Raw genomic sequence first — 27,834 nt, forward strand, 5'->3', positions numbered from 1 at the left:
ACTATAGAGAAGTTGCGAAAAAATCACTTGAAACAAGGTGAGAAAAATTGATAACGAAATTCTATCATGGGAGTTTAACGAGAATAATTCAGTTGAGACATCTTATACAAAAACAGTGAGTCGGGCAAAATTATTCTCTGGTAATATTAAGATCATTAAAGCTTACCGCCTAGGAACTCGATATTATAATAAAAATTCGTCTTGAAAATAATTGATGACTGTGTATTAGGATCAAATGTCCAAGTGCTTAGATAATAGTTTGTTGCTTTGAATTCAGTAGGGTTGAAAGATACATTATTTTGACGTGTAATTCTTAAGAGATTTTTGAGAACCGATTTTCTTAGTTTCATTTGGAGTTAGTCAATCTGTTTTAGAAGCTGGGTGATGAATTTTCAAAATTCAGATTAATTGGAAAACTTTGTAATTTTTCCACAATTTTATATGAAGCTGTAGAAGGAAGCCAAAAGCTTTTTTCCCATAAGTCTGAAGTATTATTGAAGTACAGTTATTATACCGTTTCATTTTAGAATGCAATTTTGATAAATAAGTGTGTCATTTATTTAAAAGAAACCTCATCATTAGTAGTTTTACGACTGATGTTTTTTCCATAATATGTTTCTCTTTCGAGACTAAAATTATTTTGATTTGGTTATTACATTATGTTTTTATCTTTATTCTAGTGTCCGTCCGAAACTGGTTTTTACGACCGAAACCGAATTTCGGCAATGGTCTCAGTTTCGGCCGAAACCGAAACTTCTTTACAAGGATTATGTTTTGAGGAAAAAATAAAGAAAACATTATAATCGGTCAGTCTTTATTTTTTCATCTTTAAATTACAGCGTTATGCAGTCTTTGACATCTTCAATTATTGAAAATCAACAAATCAACATAATAAATAACCCCTTATTTGAGAAAAAAATGTTAATTGCACCTTAAAAATACTTAAAATAGGTGAGTTGTTCATTTGAATAGGTGTAGATTCTTCTTTTGAATATTATTAATGATTTTTCAAAAATATTGAACATAAAATTACTTATTTAAGTTGTAACCTAATATCACAATAGGTACTTAATATTTATGTAATAAACATAAACAAAGTAAATCACAAAGTAAGTCACGAGTCACGACATGATTAGGCACGTGGACGCGGCAAAATGTCTTCGTCGCTTGTATGAAATTCAACGAGCCGAACTTGATCGATCACAGCGCGAGAACTCCCGAATGCAGTTTCGGTTTCGGTCGTAGTTTCGGCAAGTTTGCCGCCGAAACCGAAACTAAACCGAAACCCCTTTTTTTTGCCGAAACTCGACCGAAACCGAAACCGAACTTTCGGTTGGACACTACTTTATTCAAATACACTTTCAATAAATTGATGGATGGTAGGAAATCATTATAAAAAATGAGAATTCAACCTTTCATTTTGAAACAATCGAAGACTGGTTGAAATCAGTGGAAAAGAAATGAAATATGAAATAAATAGTTTGATTTAATTTTATTTAATTTAATTACTATCGTTAAAATCAGGAAATACAGATTAAAAACTAGTACAGATGAATATACTGGCACCACTGATGTGGAACATTCGATATATCACACAATGCAAATATCGACCATAGTAAGGACCATCCTGTTTGTAAGGATATTGTAGAACTGAGCAGAATATGTTATTTCTCACTGGATTGAACAGTCTGAATTTGTACAGTCCAACCATGGATTCCAAACGTGATTAAATAATTTTGGATTGGCGCTTTCGATATCAGTTTCTTCAGCAAACTGGTCAACAAGAGTTTTCCTGTAATCCACCAGAGCTCTTTTCATGCGTCTCACAACGCTGGGGAAGAATTTGGCTAAATCATTCTCTTCACAAGGGTCACTGGGAATATCATAGAGACATAGGGCACCACCTGTAAAATTGATGAAATATAATATTCATTTATTTATTCATTTATCCTGAATATATACAGAGTCCAATTACATATACACAGTACCTAAACTACACTAAACCTAACACATATATAGATAAAAAGATACAATTGACAATAAAATTATTATAAATATAAAATCCCTATAATGAAATATATGAAATCATTGCAAATAGGTGTTAAAAAATATTGGAAATAGAAACGGGCTAGTGTGTAAATTCATAATATATATGTCATATCTGTAAAAATAAAAGAAACATGTAACATTAATTCATTCTTATTGAATAGAGAATAACAGAGATCTGATATTGGTTGGGGTAATGTTTAAAATATCGATATCAGTGTTTTCAACTAATTTGTTTGTAGTTATCAAGGAGCAATCAACTGGAGAATTTACGTTGAAGTTATGAAATATGCAATCTCTTCGCCTCAGGCGGATATCTGGTATACTGAAATTGATGGAAGCGAGTACATCGGGAAGAAAAATGTTGTTTCGTAATAAATTGAATATGAATAATATTTGAAAATTTTCTCGACGTTTTTTAAGGGTGCTTAAATTAAAATCTTCCATTTGTTTTACATAGGATATCATAAAAGGGTATATTCCATATTTTTTTAGATACATTGACCTGAGATATCGTTTTTGTACCTTTACCAGCATATCAGAATGCGTCAGCGTTTGGGGTGACCATATTACACACGCATATTCAAGTTTTGAACGAATGTAAGAATTAAAAAATACTTTATAAGTCTTAAAGGTAAATTCATGACAAGTCCTGAGGATGAATCCAAGCCGTCTGAAACATTCCGCTTGCAGTCTTTCAATATGTTCATTGAAGTTGAAGTTTGAAGTAAACACTACACCTAGATCCTTGATTTCATTGACTCTCTCGATAGGAATATTATCAATGTTATAGAGTCTCTTGAAAGGGTTTCTTTTCCTAGTAAAAGTTATTATTCTACATTTGGATACATTCAAAGCCAATACATTCAATTCCAATATTTTATCGTTCCAAACTGAAATGGGCTTATTTTTAGAAAAAAAATTGATATCTAAAGATGAAGAAGTATAAAGTCAAAAACTTTCTTTCCTATCTTTCCTGTTTCAGACGATATTTGTAAGTGAAAATTTGTTTAATAATTCCGAATTGCGATTATGAAATGTGCAACCAAAGGTAGGAAATAGATATTTGAAATAATTTTTCGAAAGTTTGTCTGTACCAGCTTTTCTACAAGGTAGAATTTTGCAATATGGCCTAATGGGTACCATAACGAATACTATATTTAGTCTTTGATATATAAAAATCACAAAATTGTTTTAATTACACAACTTATAACTCAAAAACGGCTGGACGAATCTTCATAATTTTTGATTTGTTGGATTTGTCTTCGCCCGGAATAGGAGAATAACTATAGAAACCTATTTTAATCATTTTTAATTCAAAATTGAATAGGTAAGTTAAAAATACATTTTGAAAATAAAAAAAATCTTCAATTGAACTACTTCGTACGAATTGCAATTCAGGAAATCAAATTATTTTGGTTTGAATTATAATCCACATGGGATAGTATCATTAGATATCACAAAACAAATAGCACAAAAACTAAACCAAGAAAAGAGAATGATATAGGTATATAACATTCTTAGACCTCGAAAAGACATTTGACAAGGCACGTAGGAAAATAATATGTAAGACACGCAAAGAGAGAAATATAGAAGGCAAATTAATAAGAATGACACAGAATATATATGAGAATAATTTGCACATAATGATTAGCAACAACAAAAAATCGTTAAACCCAAAACTTTTTATAATACTCATGGACGAGATAATTATTAAGAAATGTACAGCAATGAGTAAAAAACTAAAAGTAGGATACTGAAAACTGCAAAGAGTATAAATATCTGAAGAAGCATTTGCAAACGATGTAGTGATCATAGCAAATAGTGAAGTTAAATCACAAATAAATTTGAATATATGTGAAGTATTAAAGGATTGCGGAAAAACAAAACACAGGCGAAACAATAATATTAGATGAGAAGGGAACACAAGTAGCAGATATCACCAACAGGATCGAGATAACTTTAAGACTTTATTATGCCATGAATAAAACATTTATTAATAACAGAAAGGAAGTAACACGCAAAACTAAACTAAAAGTATTCAAATCCATATACTGACCAGTGTTAATACACGGAAGTGAATCATGGACACTCACAGATCAGCAAAAGAGTAGAATCAAAAGATTTCGAAATGAAATACCTTAGACGAGTGAAAGGAATAATAAATATCTATAGAATAAGGAATCTAGACATAAGAAAAGAACTCGAAGTACAGCCAATACTGGAATTGGTAGAAACTTAACTGGACCAACTTAAATGGAAGAGACCTAACTACCTAGAACAGTTTGGAAAGCGTGAATCCAGAAGGATAAAAAAAAGGGTAGACTAAGGAAAACATGGGATAAGACAATAGGGCACATACTGGAAAAAACGGGAGTAACGTGGGCAGAAGCGAAGCATTTAAGTACTAGCAGAAGAGAATGGAAATTACACCATGTATGTTAGAAATGGTACGCAGCATGCTAAAGAATACTCTTAGGACATTGATTCCAATATTTCTACACTTTTGTTGTCATCATCAGGGAAACTACAAGAGTAAGAATATGTGTATTTACATATTTCTTAAGTTTTGATAAAACTACTTACATTGTCCACGAGGTTGTATGCAAATGGTGGAAAAATTATCAAATATAGTTGACAGTACAACCTTTGTAACAGATTGAAATAATATTACCATAAAAACACTGATTCAAAATGTATTTCACGTACTTGAAGGATCACAGGCATTTTTCGGAGCTTTAGGATCGAGACACTTTACAGTCGATCCTTTCCTCAGACCCTCGTATTCTACTTCCATCAAGGGAACGTAATTGATTTTTCGTATAGTTGTCCCGGCAGGACTATCATAGACAGCGCTGGAATTGTAAAGTTGTTCTTCGATATCACCAGTTACAGTATCTCCATAATAATCGTTGTATGATTCGTTTTGATTGGAACCTGTGAAATATATATAAAAATACACAAACTGGTATTGTTGCTAGAATTGTAATTTTTTTTTGTTGAAAAATAAATATTGGTTATTTCAAAAGTTTCTATGAATCCACTTTGAACTGTAATATCTCGGTTAGGGCCATAGCGAAAAGAAAAACCAGGGGGGGGGAATCCAAATTTTCCCAACCCCACCAGCAAAATTTCACAACTTTCGAAAAAATGAAAGCCGAGGGATTAGTTACTACTATAATATATTAATTTTCTGACTTAGCTATCCAAAGATTGGCTGAATGCTTATGCCTGTTAGGGTATGCACAAGCAAAAATAAATTTTGGTAATTATAAAAATAATAATGGGAATTATTCTACTTTGGACCAAGGTCCTTGGTCTCCCACCATATCCACCATGTATAGGAATATTCAATACAAATAATCATACACTTAAATGATATTGTGCTTATTGTTTTCTACTATTATTTTTTCTATCTTCAAGGCCCGAAATTTCCCAACTTTTCTAATTCGAAAAAACAGCAGGAAGTTGGGAATTTTGTAAAATTGTCACTTCAAAATTTGTGGACTGTTACCTTACTTGGGCGAAATTAAACTTTTTTGAAGTTTTCAAACAACTCAGAATTTCAAAGTAAGGGATCTCCAAGTTATGCGTGTTGGGAAATCTCAACCTTCTCCTGGTTCTTTCCCTTTTCTTATTACCTCTCTTTCTTATCTCTCATTTTTTAAATTTTTATTAGTTTTTTATTATTATTTTTTTCTATTTTCACGGCCCAAAATTTCCCAACTTTTTCCCAAGTCGAAAAAGCAGGAGGGGGAGGCTCCCCCCTCATGACGACGGCCCTGATCTCGGTAAATACTTATTCCATTCAATCTAAATAAGCGCCATTTGAATCAGTGAACTTTTGCCAACGTTACACAAGTCGATTAATTCCACCAGCATTAGAAATGAGTGCTCAGGATTCCATGAAGTTGATGAAGGCCGTTTTTGCCTGATCCTAATCATCAAAGGTTCTACCGGGGAGAAAATTATCGAAGTGCTAGAAAAGATGGTGGTATCCATGATCTCTTGTTCGTAGCTTTTCGCCTTTGAAAAGTGCCTGGATGGCTCATCAATGCCCAACCACTGTCCTAAACATCTTCTGTTATCGTAGAAGATTCACTTTCCAACACACGTGATAATACGATAATACTATATCTTTCCAATAAGTTTTAAACTATCAAATACCGCATGTGAGCTGACGCCCAGTTCTTACGCCATCCCACGCATATAGTTTTTGAAGGGTTGATCTCCACTATGGTTCTCAAATCCTTGTCTTAGATTACTGTAGGTTGACCACTTCGAGGCTCATCTTCCAGGCTAAATTCTCCGGAAGAAAATTTCGCAAACCAACGGCAAACATCATTCATCAACCCTATCATTGCCAAATACCTGGTTGATTTTTTGGGCTGTTTTGGCAGTGCTTTAGTTTAATTTGATATTGTACAGGAAAATGGAGCTACAAATACACAAGCCATTAAAACTGACAAGGTTTTTGAAACAACCTTATACATTTTAATTCCTAGTGGAAGTAAAAAGTCAAACATCGTTTTGAGGTATTCCGGTTTTTTGTTATTAACATACAATAAAACTATAAGTACCAACACCCGGAAATGTATTCCCATTATTTATAATTTTGATTTAACGCATTTGTTTACCGTTTCACTGAAAATAATTTTTTACAAAATGAAATGTTCATTAAAAAATTTGAAAACATTTTGAATTTAAAAAAAAATATTTTAAAATATATTATAAAATATTATCCTCATTTTTTATGAAATTATGCTTTTGTTAATTAATGAATTATTATTGAATATCTGCTCTGATCTGTTTAAAATCTGTCTGTTTAAAATCTGTTTTCCGTTAATCAGCTGTCGCCCCCTTACGAACGACAACTCTCAGAAGTTGAGAAACTTGTGCGAGCCAAGGACTAACGAGGTCTTACCTTTTAACGTGTGATTCCTAACACGGTTGCAGAATCATTCCAGCTTCAACCAGATAAATTCTCTCGAGAAAAATATCTGGTCGAGGCAGAAATCGAACCCACGATCTTCCGATCGTGAGTCGGGCGCACTACCACCGCGGCCAATTCCATGATGAATAATTGAATAATAGTTTGAATAATGAAACAAAAAAAATTCTTCTCGCGGACCTATTCTTACGTGCATATTTGAGAAGATTATGGGATAAAAGGTAATAAATGTTTTTCATTTTGTTTTTTATATTTTTTCAAGCGAAAATTTTTATAAATAATATAAAAAGAACTACGGTGAATTATTTTTTATGTTTTGATTCAAAGTTTCTTTATTAACATAATACAAGACGGTAAATAACCGCGGTTGTAATTTTTCACGTCATTTGTTAACAAATTGTTTATAGAAAAATATAGATATTGAATAGTTAAGAAACATTTTTTTGCTATTATGTTGTGATGAAAAAATTATACAAAAATTGAAGAAAAATCATGATGTTTTTTTAAATTCACAAACTTCAAATAAATAATAAGGATAACATTTTTCATCTAAAAATCATCATTTGTGTTTTTTTAGCACGAATAAAAAAAGTTGTCCATAATTTAATCATGAAAAATGAGAATAAAAAGTTCCTATGTTTTTGCACCACTTTTATTTGTAACCAACGTCACAGCAGTTTTGCCTATAAGGCCATTTTGTAAAGAAATTAATACTCACCCACAATCAATTTCCAGTTGTAAAATCGGAGAGCTGCATTCCTTGTTTTCTCGTCAAGGTTAATGAGGATATCATTTCGAGCAGAAGGCAAGTCATAGACCTATTAGAATAAAAATTAATTATGAAGAAATACGAATAATTTGTATCTTCACAGTGACATGTGATATTTCTATGATTTCACTAGTTGTTGCCCGCGGCTTCGACCGCCTATAATTTGGCTTTGTGACATCCAAGTTTCGTGACAGGCCATTTTAAACAAACAGTTTCTTCTTCAACCCAAAACTTCAGGTTTCCAACCTTAAAACTGACGAAATTCAATATAATCTTGAAACCCTATTTTTCCCCTTGGAAGTGGAAATTCTTGATTTCCTTTCTTGATGCCTATTTATGATATACAAAGAACCTACCTGCCTATTTCAAGATTCTGATTCAGTAGCTTCGGCTGTACGTTGATATAAAAGCAAGCAACAGCTGGTATCTTATATTTTTACTTTAAAAATACAGTAACTGAAAAAATATACCAATATCTAAGTAATGAACAGCTTCGAGAATTTTATTGTGTTACCTATAAAGGAATTCGCAAAACTAACACAACCATCAGCGATTGTCTGTACTCACGCGTCTGCTCGCGTTCGGGTCGTGTTCTATGCAATGGCGCGTCATTGCTTAGATCGCCCCTCTACCCTCGCGCATCTTCCCCGTCGTCTTACAGTAGACGCGACGCATAATGGGTTACTACGTTGCGTCAAGTTAATCTTACCGTTATAACTTTTAAACGATTCGTCCAAATTGCTTAGTGTAAAAGACAAAGTTTATCTATATTAAATACTTAAAACGACAATTGTATTAAGTTTATAAGAATTCGACAGATATTCTAAAATATGCATTGTAGAAAAGAATCCAATTTAATTGTATTTATGGCTCACTATTCCACATATAGTGGTTACCACATAAGAGTAGATATATATACTATCGCGGAATTTTATTTAGAATTATTTAAGATGCATTTAAGTACATTATATACATATGTAACTTATCGTTATATTATGACCAAAATTAGATAAAACCTTTGTAAATTGTAGCCTATATGTTATTCGGATGTATAAACTGTATTTATGTAAAGTTCCATCCGTTCATACGTACATACATACATCCACCCTCTTTCACATTTATACTAGTATAGATTTCTTGAAATTTCCAACTTGATATAAACATTTTTTTGTGGGACATTTTTACTCTTTCTCTATTTCTCCACAATAAAGCCATCGATGATATATGATACCTCTACGATTTCATTTTCATTGAATTCTCAACTTGACGCAAAAGCTTTAGTTTTGGGGAAATCTTTCTCCTTTTCCTATTGTTTCTTCATAAATTCATCGAATTGACGAATTTCTCTATGAAACTTACATCTCTGGACAGACAGAAAAATTCAATTTTGTTCGTCCAAGATGAACCAAGGTTCCTAACAGAGGTCTCTTACAAAGCCAAAATTCTATTTCGACCTCCAAATACAGCTTTCACCGCAAAACTAAACGAAGCCAGAGTCCAAACACATTTTCCCATTTGGCGGCTGCTATCGAAACTTAGCTTCCCCTCGTCATCTTCATGGAAGAAATTAGAGTTTTCTATCTATTCCATAGATTTCTTTGTAAGGGAATGCCTTATTTTCCTAGCAGGCAAACAATTAAAAGCAAAATGTATTCTTCAAAAAAATTAAGTTTTCAGTCCATTTCTCCTCTTAACCACCACATTGTCGAATATACTGTATTCATACTTTTATCAATTGACTTTAATGTTGAATTGAAAAAGGAAATTTTTTGAGATATTAGTTTTATAGGAGAAAATCGCTTTGGTTTTATACTTCTCTATCATTGAACAGAGACTGTGGGAAACTTCTTATGAAAGGAAGTAATGGAATAATTACACTAACAACTATAAAGGTATGTAAATCATGCCATGGAAAACGTCATTTTGAAACAATTACGTTCATATGAACGAAAAACAGTTGAAATTTAATCAGATATGCATAGGAATGCTACATAACAATTCAAGAAATAGCAACGATATAAAATTGATCTTATACGGAACATAATCATTCTCAATAGTGTACTTCGAAGTTTCGGAACAGAACATCAGCACCATTTTGCATGTTTTCACAAGACGAATGATACGGTTCTTTTAAAACATTACGACTGTATGATTTTATTATTTCACATGATTGAGAAGTATAGAGACAAAAACATTTCTCCCAAATAAAGAATCTTCTAAAAATATTCCTTTTTCAATTTGATTGAAATTAAATTTAATAACTGCATGAATGTGTAAACGTATTGTCATTGTGACAAAAGTAAATTTTCCTCTTCTGGTGACATAAAATTAATGTTATAAAAGAAATTACGCTTTCGTTTCATAATATTATCTTTTCCGGAAACCTCAAATTGAAGCATTGAGGATGATAGTGTTTCATGTAAGTGGCATATATCACATTGTGTAGCGTTCCTATAAATGTTATAATATGTTTCAATTACATACCGCATATTTTTAGTACAAACTGAATGGAAAAAGTGAATTTCGTGTAATTCAATGTTCAAGGGAAAGTAGTAGGTTGGAAAGGGGTTTTTCTTTCAGTTTGTATCTGAAATGAATTTCTGTGTATGACCTATATAATGTTGTAAATTATCCCCCGAAATAAAAGAACGCCGGCCGCCACTGGTTTTCGCCAATCGACTGTGGCTTGGTCAAGGTCGCGCTCAACTCACTTCGCCCGATCGTTCTAGATGTCGCTTCGAGAGACTTCCTGGGACTTTTCTATCCGCTTCCAGAGACTTTCAGCACGATACATAAACACTACCAACAGGCAGATCCAGGAAGTTTAGTTGAAAGTGCGGTCAGAAGTGATTTGATGAGGCGATACAAATTTGAGTATTGATCTCAGTTAAAGTGTTTGTGTTGTATTGTCAGTGTAGCAGTGAAATAAACTTGACTGAATTATACACTGTATACACTGTGAAATCCACGGGAAAAACGTAACAATATTTTTATAAATAATTTTTATTCGAGTAATTTTTTTCTTCCTTACTTTGGAAGTTTCCCATATTTTTCTTCATTGATGGAGAAGTAGAAAACCAAAAATATTTTTTCCCAATATCACGGACTCCTATGTTCCAACTTGAGAAGTGCCAAAACTGCAACTTTTTTGCTGATTTTAATGATTTTGTGCAAGAAATAAAAACACATTAACCAATTGTGAGTACTTAAATTGGATCAGCGTATTATATTCTCACCAAACTAGACCACTGATCTATTCCATCCAGATCCGGATCCAGAACACTCGTGTCTGCACCCACAGCTGAATAGAGAGTCGGTAACCAATCAGTCACGTGCATGAGATCAGTGGAAACCCTTCCAGGTTGCACCAGCAAAGGACTGTAAATGAGTGCAACACTTCGAATCCCACCTTCGAATAAAGTACCTTTCATTCCTCTAAGTGGGTAGTTGCTGCCCCAGTTCCGGAATCCTGAGCCAACTGTTGGAGCGCCATTATCGCTCAAGAATACGATAATGGTGTTCTGAAGAATTTTTTTTGTTTCCAAAGCTTCAACAATTGAGCCAACACTGTCGTCCAATTTGGATACCATTGCTGTAAATGTAAACAGATAAAATATAAATATTTTACAATTTTATTATTCCCAAGAAAAATTTAGTGTTTGTAACACTAAAGTAAGGAAGCGCATATTTTTATTATTTGTTTCTTGAGAATAACGACTTCAATACAGAAATTAGGATTTCAATCTAGAAATTTTTACTTTAATCTAGAAATTTCAATATTGAAGTCAAAATTCCGAGTTCAATGCAAGCTGTCATGTTGTAAGCATTCATCTCTTCCAACGTATCTACACAGTATGTTCTGATAAATGCCTGCCGGAAACTACTTTCCCGGTTAATACCACGCTGGACATTGCATGATATCCGATAGGCATTCATGCAAGATATGTCACAGATGCCTTCGTTCATCCAGCAGCAGAGCCAATTTCCAGCGTGGTATTAGCCGAAGAAGTAGTTGTTTTCCAAAAGGAATTTACCAGAACCTGAAATGTAGGTACGTTGGGAGTTCAAAAGTTCATCACTGCTTTTTTAAATTCAATTAAGGATCCTATTTTTTGAATTAACACGCTTTTATTAGCTTCACTTCTATGCATGTATGTATGTTTGTTTGTTTGTTCTGTATTTTACAGAATTATAGACATTATTGCTTGATGTATTCGCGGGCAGAAGGCGCTGTATGTAACCTCCTTGAAATATCGACATTATTGCTTGATCTATTCGCGGGCAGATGGCGCTATAACTTTTTTCAGTTCTGAGAGGTCTGTGTCATATGGAATAAAAGTTCCAATCATTTTGTTAGGTTCAAGATACTTCGTAAGATCTTCACCAGGTCTAAGGTTATTAAGGAGATTTTTTGAATCAGTGTGTGTTAGGAGAAATTTGTACTTCATGTACTTTGCAAAATTTTTCTTCAAATCCATTGATCATTTGCCAATTTTTTTCAATCTTGTTGTCTGCCTCAATTATTTTGTTTTTGTAATATGTTCCTTTTGCATTCTTGATAATTCTTGAATATCTCTCAATAAACTGAGAGATATTTTTGAAACAAATAGTGAAAGCTAACGTCACATGTACATTTTTTCAGATAATGATGACATCATAAATATCTAGCCGCTGTATTTTTTTCTACTTTATCTTCCTTACTGGAAATGAATTATTAAATATATCAAAAAGAGAACTGTGAAACTCCATGAAGTGGTTATTTCCACCCTGAATTGGTATATTCTCCATTTAATCTGTTGAAGTTTTTTCTGTAATACCCACATGCTTCCAATTTCCATTTTTTCATTTCGAACAAGTATTCGTTTTCAAAATGAATAATATGGATTTATAATCAGAGAGTCCTGAAGGAATCATATTACAATTAAATATTCAGAAACACTTTTGCCAACATAATCAATGATACTACTTGTATATTATGAAATACGTTCAGTTGATTCAACATGCATCACTAGTTTCAAAGAATTTTAATATTCTGTTCGAATATTTTCAGTGTCGTTGACGTGGATGTTAAAATCACCGGTTGAAATTATTCTCGATAACAGCAACCAGAACATAATATCACGATGCACAATGAAATAACCCCACAAATTGAAGACTTACCCGCATATGTTCTTCTGTTAGAATCCTCAACATGTTTGAACTTGTTTATAGTTTCTTGTGGCGCCTCCAAGCGTTTTCCAACGTTTCCAGCGTGTACTGCAAGATGGGCAAGCATAATGAATAATGGTTTAGAATTGTCGTGTTCTTCTATGGTTTTCACTGTGTATTCAGTGAATGCATCAGTGGCGTATTTCCCAACCTCTTCGAAGGCTGGCACTCCATCCTTACGTAAATCAAATCCTGTGTATTCTTTATTGTCGAACTACAAAAATGTGACAAACATCAATACTTCGTTACAATATAAAAAAAAACAAATATTGAAACATGAAAACAATGAACAGTGAATAAATATATTGTCATTCCCCTTGAGAATAATTGGAAAAACATGTTTTTTCAAGAAATCAACCAAAGATTATGTAAAAACGCTCAAAAATAAATAATACAAAAGATAATATAGTGAAGGACACTCTGTATATTGAGGAAGGTACGCAACGTGAGATTCTAACAAAAGAAGGCATTAGTTATCTCAAATATCGATATTGAAACTTACGGTCCAAGTAGTCAAGTAATCAAAATAGCTTGTGAATCCATTGTAATATCCGAAATGATGATCAAATCCTCTGGATGTTGGTGTTTCATTCCATCTTGAATATCCCATGTGCCATTTGCCAACCAGATGAGTCGAATACCCCAAATCCTGAAATAGCGTAGGTTTAATCAATCATTTTCAAAATTATGATATAATAGATATTATATGAGATTGTATTGTGTTGAAATAAGTTAATGAAATTATTTCATTATTATTTCATTCAACTGTAAAATATTTGCATGACACAACTTTCACTGCGAAAAAAATTATACAGTGCTGATGTAAAAAGTTTCCCCCTCTTAACTTTTGAACGAGACAAGATATCAAAGTCGGACGAAATTTTCATTAAAAGGTACCATCCGACCTACTTTTTGGTAAGAAAGACAATAATGTTGCAACACTTGGAAAGGGGGATTTTGTGATACTTTGATAGGTATTTCAATTATCTATTCAAACCTGTTTCAGTTTTGATAATCAGCCGTTCATGGGTGATTGATACTTTTATATTCGTCTTAAAAATCTGCAAACAAACAATAAACGTCATAATTTCAAGAAAAAAAATATTCAAAACTCATTCCCGTTCATCTCAATAAATGCATTTATTGGAAAAGAAAGGTTTTGGATTTCCACTTCCCCATCTTTATAGGAGCACCCCTTATTCTACTCTAGAGATTTTTGACTGCGGTTGTCTAATGTATACTTCAGATTTCACGAATCCCAAAACAAATCTAAAGGCGTCATATCAGGTGATCTAGCAGGCCATTCTAAGACTGCGTTGGCCTATACACCACCGTTTTAAAAAATTGTCGTCTGGCTACTTCCAAACCGGCCTGTCGTGATGAGAATGTATATCATGTTGCTGAAATGTAACATTAGTTGAAAACAGTGTTGGATAGAGAATTGTGGTATCTTTCATACGAGATATCATGAGATCTCCCGTTCCGTATCTCGTGTCGTTTAAACTAAAAAAACAGGTTTGAATGCAAAAGCTAGTACTTGTAGTGCCACTGAAATCTTTCATTAACCAAACCTCTTAGTTTCAGCTAGGAAATGCAAAATGCTATCAAGATGTTACAATAACCAACCATGAAAAGAATGGATGAGAAATATATTCAGAAATTATAAAATTCAGTATAAGGTAAAACTATTCATAATTTGCGAAACTTTCCAAAAATTAAACTGTCCTGAAAAATCATGTTCATAATAAAATCGAAAGGTAATCAAATAGAAATTTGTATTTGTCGAACCAAAGAATGATTTTGCAGATTTACCAAATATCGACGGAGTATCCTGAACAAAAAAAACACATGGTTTGAGGGGATAGGGGGATGTTCACATGGAAGGGTCTTATCACCCCTTCTATGGAACATAGTTCTGGATACCTCAGATGCAAACGACACAGTTATCTTGCAGACCGGCAAATTTGTGAACACACTGTGCGATAGAGCGCAGGATGGGCTCAAATTAATAGAAACATGGTGTAAGGAACATTCACTGTCGATCAATCCCAAGAAGACTGAGATGGTCCTTTTCACCAGGAAAGGAAGTTTATCGGGGTTGAAAACACCCGAAATCTTCAAACGCAAACTAAACTTCTCTGAAGAGGTGAAAAACCTTGTTACTATCCTCGACAGGAAGCTAACATCAATCAATCAATCAATCAAAATATACTTTATTGTCGAAAAAACTCTTGGGTTGTTGACAAAATAGAATATATACGTACAGAAATGAAATTTAGGCAAAATACACACAATTATGTAAAATATAAATAAAAATAAAATTGTTATATAAACAAGCTGTATATAAACAGATACATTTATCAATTATACATTTTATTCAATAGAATAAGTGTCAATGAATAAATAAAATATCAATCATAAAATGTTATTTGAACATTTTCTCAATTTTACGACTTATAATTTAACAGTCTAATCGAGTATGCCATACAGTACCCGCAATAAATTACAGATGACAGTTCACAATTCCACTGGAAGTTGTCATTGTAAAATTCTTGCAAACTAAAATAGGGTCTGATCGCGGGAAGTTGTTTTGTATATTTTCTAAAGCTGTCAATACTATTGTGGCTATTTCTAAAATGAGACGGTAAGTCTCATTTTAACACCGTTATAGTCCTTTACTAGGGATGAAGAAGGCAATGGTAATTTAAAATTATTTTTAAATTTTAGGCGAGTGCTATGACACGAAGAAATATATACAAATTTTGACCTATGTTTGTGTATAAGGCACGCAGTTTCCATTATAAAGAGAGCCACAACTGTCAATATATTTTTTTCTGCAAATAACTGCCTACATGAATTGCGCGGTCCTAGTTTGAACACATATCTAATGGCTCTCTTTTGCAGTTAAAGTACTGAATCTAGCAGACTAGAGTTACATACCCCCCAGAAAGGAATGGCATATTTCAGTTGAGATTCAATTAATGCATAATATAATATGCGTTCATAGCCGTGGCAGTATCAAGATCCCTTGAAATAATTCTTATTGCATAGCACCCTGAGGAGATTTTATTCTTCAATTGGTTGACGTGTGCTTCAAACTTCAATTTACTGTCAGTATAAAGGCCCAAAAATTTTGTGCAATCTTTATTTTCAATCTTCTCATTTTCTAGAGCCATATCTTCTAAAGTACATTTGAAAGTTATTATATTTGTTTTTTTTATATTAAAAGAGAGAAGATTCGAGTCGCACCAAGACTTGATTACATTAATATCTCTGATTATCTTATTATTCAGATCTTCAACAGTTTTACTATGCCATGAAATGGTGGTGTCGTCTGCAAATAAGGTAATTTTTCCAGAAATGTTTGTATACAGTAAATCATTGATATATATACAAGAAAAAGAGTGGGTCCCAAAACCGATCCTTGTGGCATTCCATAATCTATATTAATATATTTTGAAGTTATATCACTTTTTACGACTTGACTGCGCCCAGTTAGGTAGGATTCGAACCAATCCAAAGTAACTCCCTCACAGACGTAGCAATGTAGTTTCCGCAAAAGTATTTTGTGGTCTACACAGTCAAAAGCCTTTTTTAGGTCACAAAATATTGCTGCAGCTACATCTCCGGCATTTATATCTGAATATACCTTATACAGGAAGGAAAAAATTGCATCTTTGGTGTTCTTTTTAGCCTGAAAGCCGAATTCATTCTCTTTGATGATTTTATGAGCAATAAGGAATTCATTGAGCCTTTTTTCACTAGTTTTTCAATTATTTTTGCTAGGGTCGGGATAAGTGATATTGGACGATAGTTAGAGGGAGCATCTAAGTTTCCGCCTTTGTGCAAGGGAATTATCACAGACTTTTTCAAGAATGAAGGAAATTTACCGTTGCGAAACAAAAGATTAATTAATGCGACAAGAGCATGGAACTCTCGCCTACAGAGTAGAGCAAAGAGAGCATATGTGGCTTATGAGAAATGTCGGAAGACCGTGGGACGCACATGGGGTCTTTCACCCCGTGTGGTCACCTGGATAATAATAAGATCTTCGTTAACGTACGGAGCCATTGCATGCGGACCGAAAGTTCTACAAGCAACAGTCATCCAAAAATTATATCAAATACAGCGACTGGCTTGTTTAAACATCACAGAAGCCATGAGAACAACACCAACCGCGGCAATGGATTTAGTTACTGGTCTAACCCCTTAGGACTTGTACGTTAAGGAGGTTGCGTTAATGGTCATGTTACGATTGCGCACGGCTGGTGTAAACGTCGAAGAAGAAATAGGTCAATTGAGGCTGAACCTTTGGCGAGAAGCGCTTACTGCGCAATCTCTGCTGCCGGCAACCAGTGATGCAATTGAACTCAGGTTTGTGTTTAATAAATCCTAAAAAATACAAATAAAAGAGAACACTGAGGCAGATGCTACAAATGCAATACGCATATATACAGACGGCTCAAAACCAAAGAAGGCTCAGTATGTAGAGCGTACTCCAGATCACTAAGACTAAGGATTAAGTGGGGAATAGGAAAAATACCAGCATGGTCCAAACAGAAATGGCCGGTATCTCAATCGCCACAAAAGAAATAACCAGGAAAGGTAATTCTGGCAAAAACATAACAATCTGCACTGATAGCAGATAAGCCCTATTAGTCTTGAACAGGCAACGTGTTACCTCAGGGCTAGTACTAGAGTGCCACCAAGATTTAGCCAAAGATAATAACATTATCCTGAGGTTGGTTGAAGGGCTCGACAGGAGTGAAGGTAATCGCATTTCCGACTCTTTAGCCAAGGAAGCGGCTGGACTAACATTTTTAGGACCCAGTGGCACCTACGGCCTGATGACTACGACAATTTCGGAACCAGCTCAATCCCTATAGAGATGGGATGGAATCAAAGAATGCAATCTTGCCAGGATCACCCTTGGCGACCCTGGGAAGCTGGCGCCGAAGAAATATCTGGCGATGCCCAGAAAAAATCTACGCTTAACAGTAGGATTTCTGACTTACTACTCCATAATATGGGGCTAGTGGACACACCTCTATGCAGGATGTGTGAACAGGAAGATGAGACTGTCAGGCATGTCCTATGCCAGTATCCGGAGTTATCGTCAATAAGAGAGTGTGTGTTCGGCGAGTCTTGGCCTACACCTGCCGATATATAGGTCTCCCAGTGACCTGTCCACCTTCCTGGAAAGGACAGGCTGGATGACTTAGGAGGACAACTTCTTGGAAGGATGTACAATGGGTCACATGTGGCCTAAGTGATGTGGACCTACGCTCACCCTCCCACTCTACAGATACAGAATTATATAATTCAGTAGGTATAAGGTGCAGCAAAAATATCAGTTTTTAAAAATATTCATATATTTGGAATATATGAAAAAAGTTTTCGTTTTATACCATCATTACGTAATTATAGACGTATTGTTTATAAGTCCATATTTATAAGTCATAAGCCAATTTCCCAACGCTCTAGGAATTATTTGGCACCGAAATTATCGATACAGTCCGAAATTAAGTCGTGATATGAATACACTTCATTATTTGAAAACGTCATTGAAATGTATTTTTTTATCAATCAAAACAGAAAATTGCTCATTTCATTCACAAGAGAAATATTTGAATAATTCAATAGTTTAAATGTCCAATATTCACTTATTTATATTAACTCATTTTTTTGTAACTATCACTTTGGAGTATATCGATTGTTATATTTCATTATATTCACTGAATCAGGGGTTCCCAAACTTTTTTATCATAGACTACTTAATTGTGCTGGTTCCGGTGGGCCACCTGCAGCTACATTTATACCAATTTCCCAAAATTCGACAAAAAATTTGAAGATTAGATCTAACTATGGGAATTTGCGGTGTGGCTGCGTTAAAACCACGAATTAACAGTTCTCGAATAAGAACGGAGAATTGATTGGTTAATCAATTAATTGATTGTGCTGTGAGTGGATGTCAAAACCGGTCTGCAAGTGTGTTCCAATAATTGAAAATCGATTGCGGCAGTTGTATCTTCAACATCATATGCAGGAATAACTTCAGTGAAGAATCCTGCACTGACACCTGTTTGGATTTAATCCAATGCCCTTCATGGTATCAGTCAGGGAAGTAGTTGTTTTCTGATAGGTGTCAGTCCATTAACCTAGAGTGTAGGCAATTTGAGACTGGCCTGAACGAATTGTTCTTTTAGATAATTTAATTCTCACTTATGTTATTCAGAAAAATCCCCATTCGGTGTGATAAAAATAAAATTAAATATTTATATTGGTGAAGAATCAAACAAGTTCATGCAATAAAGTTGTATTTCGTTCTCTTTGCACGTCTGAAGCTTTGCGGGCGGCGGCAGCGACGGCGCTTTGCAAGTCTCACCACGTATTGAATTTGCAAGTTTTTACATGCAACAGTTGCTGAGCTTCTCAAAATATTATCTGACACATTGGTAGGTGAAGGCAAATCACCATTCCAGTTCTTCACTATCGAAACCAGATTTTCCGTGGACCCCCGCTCAGGAATTGTGAACCCCCATTTTTTGGTCACGCTAACGTGGACCCCTGTCGAGTGTCTCGTGGACCCCTGGAGGTCCATCTGGACCACTTTGGGAATCACTGCACTAAATAGTCTAATACCGTATCAACGGTATTTTTCTGCAATTCAGGATACTCATTATACTTATACTTGTAACTTATTACTCATTATTGATTGTAAAATAAACTCGTTCTTATTTCCAACTGCAATCATTGAAAAAAGCCAAAGTAAAATTTTTCAGATATATTTTGGAATATTTGCACATTTTTTAAACCCTTTATCCTCATTCATCACCAGTATTTGAAAATTGATATTCCGTACAAGTATTTACATTTGAATTATGTTTCATTAGCGGAGTGAATTACGTTCATATTGAATTTTAGTTCAGGATACATTTACTTTCTTTACGTTGTTACATTAAATAAATGATAACGACTGATTTTATTTCCAATTCGTTCAAAAAGAATACTCAAGCAGTTTGCCCTGAGCATGCTCTATATTGTTGTAAATCATGCCCGAAAGAAAATAACGTCGGCCGCCACTGGTAACCATAAACCAAACGTGACGTAGCTGAGAACGCGCGAATATACGATGATTACCCACCACTCTAAAAGCAGCGAGAATAATGTCACCGACGGAACTTTGGCGAAAGTCAAGTGGACGTTACAGTACGGTACGCGAAGTGATGTAGCAAGGCGATAGACATTCAAATAATAGATGAAGTACTTGTATATTGAAAGTGAAATGAAGTTAAGTTTGATTATTCAGTGTAGTCAATTATTGGTGTACCCACGAGGGAAAAACGTAACAAAATTATTCAATGAAATACTACCTTGAAGTAACCAGGCATAAGTTTTCCTTCTGGAAGGAAACGTCTATCGGCTGGTGAAAAAGAGGATCCCTGCAACCCTGCAATAAAACATTCAGTTATTCGTCAGAAAAGGTGAGATGAAGCTTCATTAACAATATTCTCTATTGTATTCAAATATTACACAAAACGGACAAGATCTATGAAAATGCTTTATGAATCATCTTTGATCGGTAATCGAATCGAACACGAAAAACTAATCCACAATAAAAATCATAATATATGCATGAATATTCAGTAGAGTGTTCAACAATTTTTCAGTGAATTATTTTTCGCGAATAATAACTTTATAATAATAATAATAATTTTATTCATTCATTTGAAAGGTTTCACCCAACATAATAATAATAATAGTTGAATAAAGAAAAATGACGATAAGTGCAAAAGCACTTACGTCGTATAACAGGAACAAGACAATTTCAAGAATTTATTGAAACACAGACATAATATATAGATATAAAGTTGAACCTATAATATTAATGATAGTAAAAAGGATATATAAGAGCTCAAGAACGTTAGTGACAATTTCAGTTACACAACGTAAAATACAATGTAAATAAAAATTAAACTTTTAAATGAATGGAAAGAATAGTACATACCAATATACTATTAAAAGAAAACGACACAATAATAGGAACACAATAAAATATATAACATAAATAAAACGATGTAGTGTGTGGTTTCTTGATTGAAATGATGATACCAAATTGTGTACATTGTATTCAAGTATTTTTTCTGTCAACAAAATCGGAAACTACTATCCTAGGTTGAGAAAAAATGAATAGTTTTAATAAGCCAGGTAAGTTTAAGAGTGTTGGAAAATTGTATGGGGAATAACATGATCATTTTTTCTACAGGTGTTGTGCAAGCAAGTGAGTCAGTAGAGCGAAATTTCTGTTCTTATGGTAATGGATGATAATATTATATGTACTTTTGCTTCGTTGAACAGAGTTTCAGTTGAATAATAAGGCGGTTTGGACAATAATAATTTCAGGAACCTGTTTTGGAGCACCTCAGGAGGGCGAAGGTGTGTATGCGGTAGGTTTCTCCCCAACAAGCAATTCCGTAGCTCAGGTGACTCGCTACAAGTGCATAGTGCAAAATTTTTAGAGTAGAGTCCGTTAATATTTTCACCAAAATTATGAGCATTCCATTTATGATGTAAATCTATTATTACTCCTAAGTATTTCACTTTAGCTTCGGGAAATATTACATATTGATCAATTTTCAGTTGTGAAAACAAGCTGTGCTGAAATTATTGCAACTGAAAGGTGTATAGTGAGTTTTCTCCAGATTCACTGTTGATAATCGATGTTAGAGCCAATTTTTAATCTCAACCAGATCCGATTTAACTACATGTACCAGTTGCTCCCAAATATTGCCTTGTGAAAAATGGCTGTATCATCTGCGAAGCTCAATATTTTACTCATGCTCCTGATGGATATAGGTGGTTCATTAACATATATGTTGAATAAATTTGGCCCCAGAACTATGTCTTGGGGGACTCCTATAACATTGTCTTGTGTATCAATCAAAATGTCATCAATTTTTACACACTGAAGTCTATTGGCGAGATAGCTCTTGAACAAGTTCGGAGCATCACCTCTTATACCAATATCTTCTAGTGTTTTCAGTAAAAGGTTGTAGTCAACTGTGTCGAATGCTTTCGACAAGTCAATGAAAACGCATAGGCACGATTCATTCTCATCAAGAGCAGATGATATTCCTGAAGTGAGAGCTAAGATTGCGTCTTTGGTAGATAATTTTTACGAAACCTAAATTGACGTTCAGATATAATATTATATTTTGAGACATACGATGTTACCCTTTTTTTATGATCTTTTCGAATACTTGGTTCAGGTGTGTAGTGGTGATATGGGTCGGTAGTTGATAATGTCTGTCTCATCACGCCTTTTTTAAATAATGGGGTTAATATGGTTTTTTTGAAAGCTGTTGCCAGAAACCATTTTCTATGGCTAATGTTAGATGCTGTTAGCTGAAAAACATCGTTTAGCAGCTGAGTTCGTATATCTATACTCTATACTAGTAGCAAACAATTCCGATGCTTGTTTTGATGAATTTAGATCTCGTATTAACTCGCTGATATCATTTTGAGCAAGTAACTATGGTTCAGATGATCCACAGTAGATTATACGGAATGCTGGAAATTGGCAACAGTAAGTAAATTTTCAGCTAGAGAACATCAACTAAATGATGATCTGGAACCTAACTTGAAATGTTAATTATTCAGATAAAAAAATACACAAGAGCTGTGTTATTAGATCTCGAATTCTTTAAGTTGTCAAAAAATATTGGCACATCAATTACCTAATCTGAAAGGATATTTTCCAGTGAGAAGAGCTGCCCTCGTTGAAGTACTGCCTGGTTGGACATAGTGACTATTCAAGATGATTCCATTGTAAGCTAAAGCATCTATATTGGGGGTCGGGATCTGATTTCCTCCATGAAACCCAACATCATACCAACCCTGAAATCGATTGAATAAATGAGATGTTTGTTGAAAATTATTCATAAATTTATTCAAAACAACTATCAAAGATACATTTATTAGATCGCCTTTTTATAACTATTCGTGGAAGTTTGACATTTTGCTTAGAGTTCTAAGAGGATACTATTTATTTTCAATGATTCAATTGTGCTTTATACAGTGCATTTCATTCAAAACGAGCCACACTGAATAACAAGATATGAACATCTTATTGGCAAAGTCTAGTAAAGTAAAACATGTATATGGGACAATTAACAAACATAAACTATAAAATAATGCTTAGAGACAAGAGCGGAGTATATGGACAGAACAATATTGAGTCTAGCTGAACAAATACAAATATAAGTACATGAATTTATGAATATTAGGTAAATGTAAATATATAATGCTACATAATGAACATTGATAGCCATTTCGTGTTGGTTTCAATAACTTGTTTACACAAAGCTACATGCCAAATACTCGATAGAGCCTTGGTAGAATTTGTCCACACTATAATAGGGCCTCCCAACAAGGAATTCTTTCACTGTATTTCTGAATTTCATTTCATTATATATTCGCCTTAAATTAATGGGAAGGTGGTTGAATAACTTCTTGGTATTGAAAATAATAGACTTTTGTGTAAGGGCTAGAGAAGGTGTGGGAAGGGAAACGGAGTAAGACTGACGTGTACTATAAGTTGAGGTGTTACTAAATTGATTTTTACATTTTTTGTGGATAAGACACACTGTTTCCAAAATAAAAAGACATACTAAGGTCAGAATTTTTAGCTTCACAAATAATGGGCGGCATAAATCCCTGTAGCTAGCCTTGCATAAATATCTGATGATCTTTTTTGTAGAGAGAATACCATATTGAAACGAAATTTTGCACAATTTCCCCAGAAACAAATTCCATAACGTAAGTAGGACTCAATTTGTGCAAAATAAACTGATCTTGTGATAGTAGTGTCTAACTCTCTTGCAACAACTCTCATTGCATGACATCCTGCTGCTAGTCTTTCACATAAGTAGTCGACATGGGAATCAAATTTTAGATTTTCATCAATGAAGAGCCCTTCATTGAACAAATTTATGGAAACTGGATCTGTTAACAATAAAAAGCATAACCGTTCAGGAGTTGTCAACGATGAAGCTATTTGTACTGCAGTTTTAGGGCACGTTGGACTAATGGAAAATTCGCAATATCTTACTAAGTTATACCGAGAATCAGGAATCAGTCTTACAAATGTTTTCAGGATACCTCATAAGTACAAATTTCATCCGTATCGAGTTTTGTGAAAGTCTTACTGAACGGATCAACTTGCATCAGAATTTCTTGTATAAAGTTTGTTTTTGGATGAATGAATGTACATTCAGTTTCAATGGAGAGGTGAATCGGTGAAATTGTCGATATTGGAGTGATACGAATCCTCATTTATACCGTCAAATTCATACCCAACGACCTCGAAAACTGAATATTTGGGCATGAATTTCAGGTGACCACATCATAGGATCTTTTTTTTATCGATGATAATTTGACTAGTGATAAATATTTGGATATTTTGAATGGTACACCTTCTCATTATGCAGCTCCAGTGCGACAATTTTTGCATGATCATTTTCCTGGTCGCTGGATTGGCAGAAGAGGTCCTACAGAATGGCCACCAAGGTCTCCTGATCTCAGTCCTGTGGATTCATTTCTATAGGGTAATTTGAAGTGTAAAATGTATGAGATAGATCAACAACATCAGAAGATTTGCGAAAGAATATCATGAGGCATTGCAGAGAAATAATTCCCGAGATTCTCAACCATGTGAGGACGGCCATAGAAGCTCGCTTCAATGGAAACGTTTTTGAACATCTACTATAGACATTTTTTTTCATCTCATTGTCCAATCATCAGATTTTGATTCAAGAATTAATAAAAAATCTCTTTTTCTGATTTATCCATATTTTAAAATGTAGCCTCCTGTATAATTGTTGACCTGTTCTTTTATTTTTCCTGCAAATCATTGTTTCAAAAGTTATTCAGGGAGGCTCGTTTTCAACTAAAATAATTTGTTGCTCCCGAACCATAAGCTTCAGACCATATGTTTTATACTTTGTTGAAATCTGATAATGTCAAACAATATAGGGTGATCCATTAAAAAAATAGTGACATACTCTGGGGGTGCCATAGGGGAAGTAACATCAAATGTGAATATGTCAAAATGTGTCCACCTGTGTCCTGAAAATAATATGGACTGCACTGTATACAGACCAGCAAGCCGAACCGGCGTCGCATAGGAAGTAGAACATATTTGCCTACATTTTTTTCTGTCATAGTTTCAGATTAGTTTGTTGATGAAGAAGATTCTCATATTCACCCGAAGGGGCCGAAGGGCCTACTTCTGAAGATATGAGGGCTGAAGTTTCACATTGTAGAAAGTTGTAGAACAGAGCTAGAAAATTCAAGAGTATTTAAACTATCTGGCATGTGCTCTGGACTCTTTATTGAAAAAAAGTTCATCTACATTTATTTATCAACAGTAATTCATGTTATTACACCCAATGGCAATTCAAACATGTTGTGGAAGCTTTGAAAGTAATATAAGAAATAAATTACAACATAGTCACTAGCTTTCCTAGAGTATTTTAAAAGTTCAAAAGGTGGAATACAATTCATTTCTATGTTAAAAAATCAAAAAAAAATATCTTCTCACCCATATTCAATCATAAATTATGACCTGGTTTGTTTGAGAATTATTTCAGAACTGCACTACAATTACATATTTCATCGCTATTTATTTAATTTTGAATTACCCTAAAATGAAACAAAATAGTGTATTCAAATGATATTTCCATGAATACATTTGTCTAATTGTATGTAATCAAAATGAAACATGAGCTTAGTAATAGCAGCTTAGTGGTTTTACTGAATTCATTAATGAACGAATGGATAAATGATGAATGATATTGATGAAGGTAATTTCGTTTTTTCAACTACTTTTTTGGCTCAGAAAAACGTGTTTTGTTCTTAGAATTCATTGACCTTTCTCCTTCAGTCGTCACTGTTTCATTCTATACTAGTTGTCAGGGTCACCGACATTAAACTTCAATTTATTCTCATATATTAAAGATCAAATTAGTTGCAAATATGTTAGTCTATCTCTGTCATATTCATTCAAGGAACGAAATCATTGTTTAAAGCGCCCGCCATTTAGTTGTTTCAACCAGAAGAACTCTAAATATAACTCTAAATATTTCTAGATCATTCATAAATCAATGAAAACGATGGCAAAATTGCATGAATTGAGCTTCGAATTGCTTCCGCATCCACCGTTGTCTTCAGATCTGGCCCCCAGCGACTTTTTTATGTTCTTAGACTTCAAGAGATTGTTGGTTGGAAAGAAATTTTGCGCCGATGACGAGGTAATCGTCGAAACTGAGACCTATTTTGAAGCTACAGACAAATCGTACTAGAAAAATGGTATCATAAAATAGTATAACCGCTATAATCGTTGTATAGCTCTCCAAGGGAACTATATTAAATAATGAAATCAAATTTCATCAAAAACATTTTCTATGTTAGCCTACAAGATTTTCGGCCCAACTAAATCCCACTATTGGCGGGTTGGCTGTCCTTGTTCATCTTTCACTGCCTGAACCACTGTGCATGCTGTTTTTGACGAGTGCATTGGCTTGAGCAAACCGGCCATCGGATGCCTGCTTCCACGTAGCCCCGCTGGATACGGGAATGAAAGAATCACTTGTGGTTCTGTTATTCCCTAACTGAGGATGAATGACACTGAGCCTATCAGCTGTCTCTACGGAACCTTCGAGATACCGGGCGCCATCTCGTCGTAGCATCGCCTTGTCACGGTAATGCGGGGCTCTGCCGTGATTGACCTTCTTTCCCTAACTACTCGTGGGCATTTTATGGACAGAGTAAACTTAAAAATTCTTTCTGACGCTGAGTCTACAGAGGAGATGGATATCGAGCTTACGACTCCAACTGACCTTCCTGTAAATTTAGATCGGGAGCGAGAGCTTCTCAACTCTCCAACTCCTGATCCAATAACTGAACCTAAAAAAATGTTTCGGTGGTGTATTTATTTGTAATTTGTTTGAAAAAAAAAATAAAATTTGACAGATAATGCGAATCACGTAAATCAGTTTTTGGGATTATTGTTCATCTCGATCGAAATAGAGAATGATGCCAAATTCAAATATCTAATAAAAATATTATTAATAAAAAACTCACTCATGATGCGGATTAGCCTGACCACACTGTATACTGAACAATAATCAGACTATAATAATATCAGATGAATTCCACAAAAAAGTTCAAACATATTTTCGCTAAAGATCTTTCGATAACACCTACCAACGAGAGGTAGACCTAGAACGCTAGGGTAGAATAAATCTAAAACAAGCACAATTCCCAAGCATCAGAACTGCAACACTCTTCTCAACGCGTGTTTCATCAATCAAGTTGGCGTCTTCAGAAGATTATGTAGACAATCTATTGGTGTTTGGGAATAGTAATTGTTTTGAAACTACCAATCAATTCACTTGTAATCAAACTTACCAGATCATCGGCAACAATAAACACAACATTCGGCTGATCATCGGAAGAAACCACGCCGGTTGAAAACGCCAAACAAACAATCCAAGCACAAACACTGATATCCATCTTCTGGATTTACCCACGGCAAGATCCACCCGGAACAAAGTGAATATCACTCACTAATTATCAGTAATCTCGATTACTTTTATATACATATAGTTTTAAACGTGATTCATATAATAAGTTGTATCCACCACGGCCACACCAGTTACCACATTAAATTAGCCGTGAAGTTCTTGAATTTTGTTTATTCTTTCAAGAATGAATTATTTACAGTCAGAAGGAAATAGTTACGGAGATCCAAAAAGCGATACGTTGTTATTGTTGGATGATTTATCTCTTGCCAAACACA

The 27,834-nt window shown here is 34.2% G+C and overlaps 1 protein-coding gene and 1 long non-coding RNA gene across 2 annotated transcripts; one reads left to right on the plus strand and one right to left on the minus strand.

Moving 5' to 3' along the window:
* Nucleotides 1-1,473: 1,473 nt before the first annotated feature.
* On the minus strand, nt 1,474-27,834 carry LOC111513541 (arylsulfatase B). The gene is made up of 9 exons (XM_023169797.2): nt 27,444-27,834; nt 22,712-22,871; nt 20,348-20,424; nt 13,477-13,623; nt 12,927-13,188; nt 11,003-11,358; nt 7,716-7,815; nt 4,756-4,983; nt 1,474-1,904 (listed from the first exon to the last, which is right to left on the minus strand). Exons 1-9 carry the CDS (start codon nt 27,546-27,548, stop codon nt 1,672-1,674), a joined length of 1,668 nt encoding a protein of 555 aa, XP_023025565.2. The 5' UTR covers nt 27,549-27,834; the 3' UTR covers nt 1,474-1,671.
* Nucleotides 15,483-15,907, plus strand: LOC111513638 (uncharacterized). Its single transcript, XR_012467287.1, has 2 exons — nt 15,483-15,618; nt 15,702-15,907. It is a non-coding gene; the product is annotated as an uncharacterized lncRNA (long non-coding RNA).

The sequence above is a fragment of the Leptinotarsa decemlineata genome, unplaced genomic scaffold (assembly GCF_025532065.1).
Source record: "Leptinotarsa decemlineata unplaced genomic scaffold, Ldec_3_MD MMD2_tig00026328_RagTag_RagTag, whole genome shotgun sequence".
Lineage (NCBI taxonomy): Eukaryota > Metazoa > Arthropoda > Insecta > Coleoptera > Chrysomelidae > Leptinotarsa > Leptinotarsa decemlineata.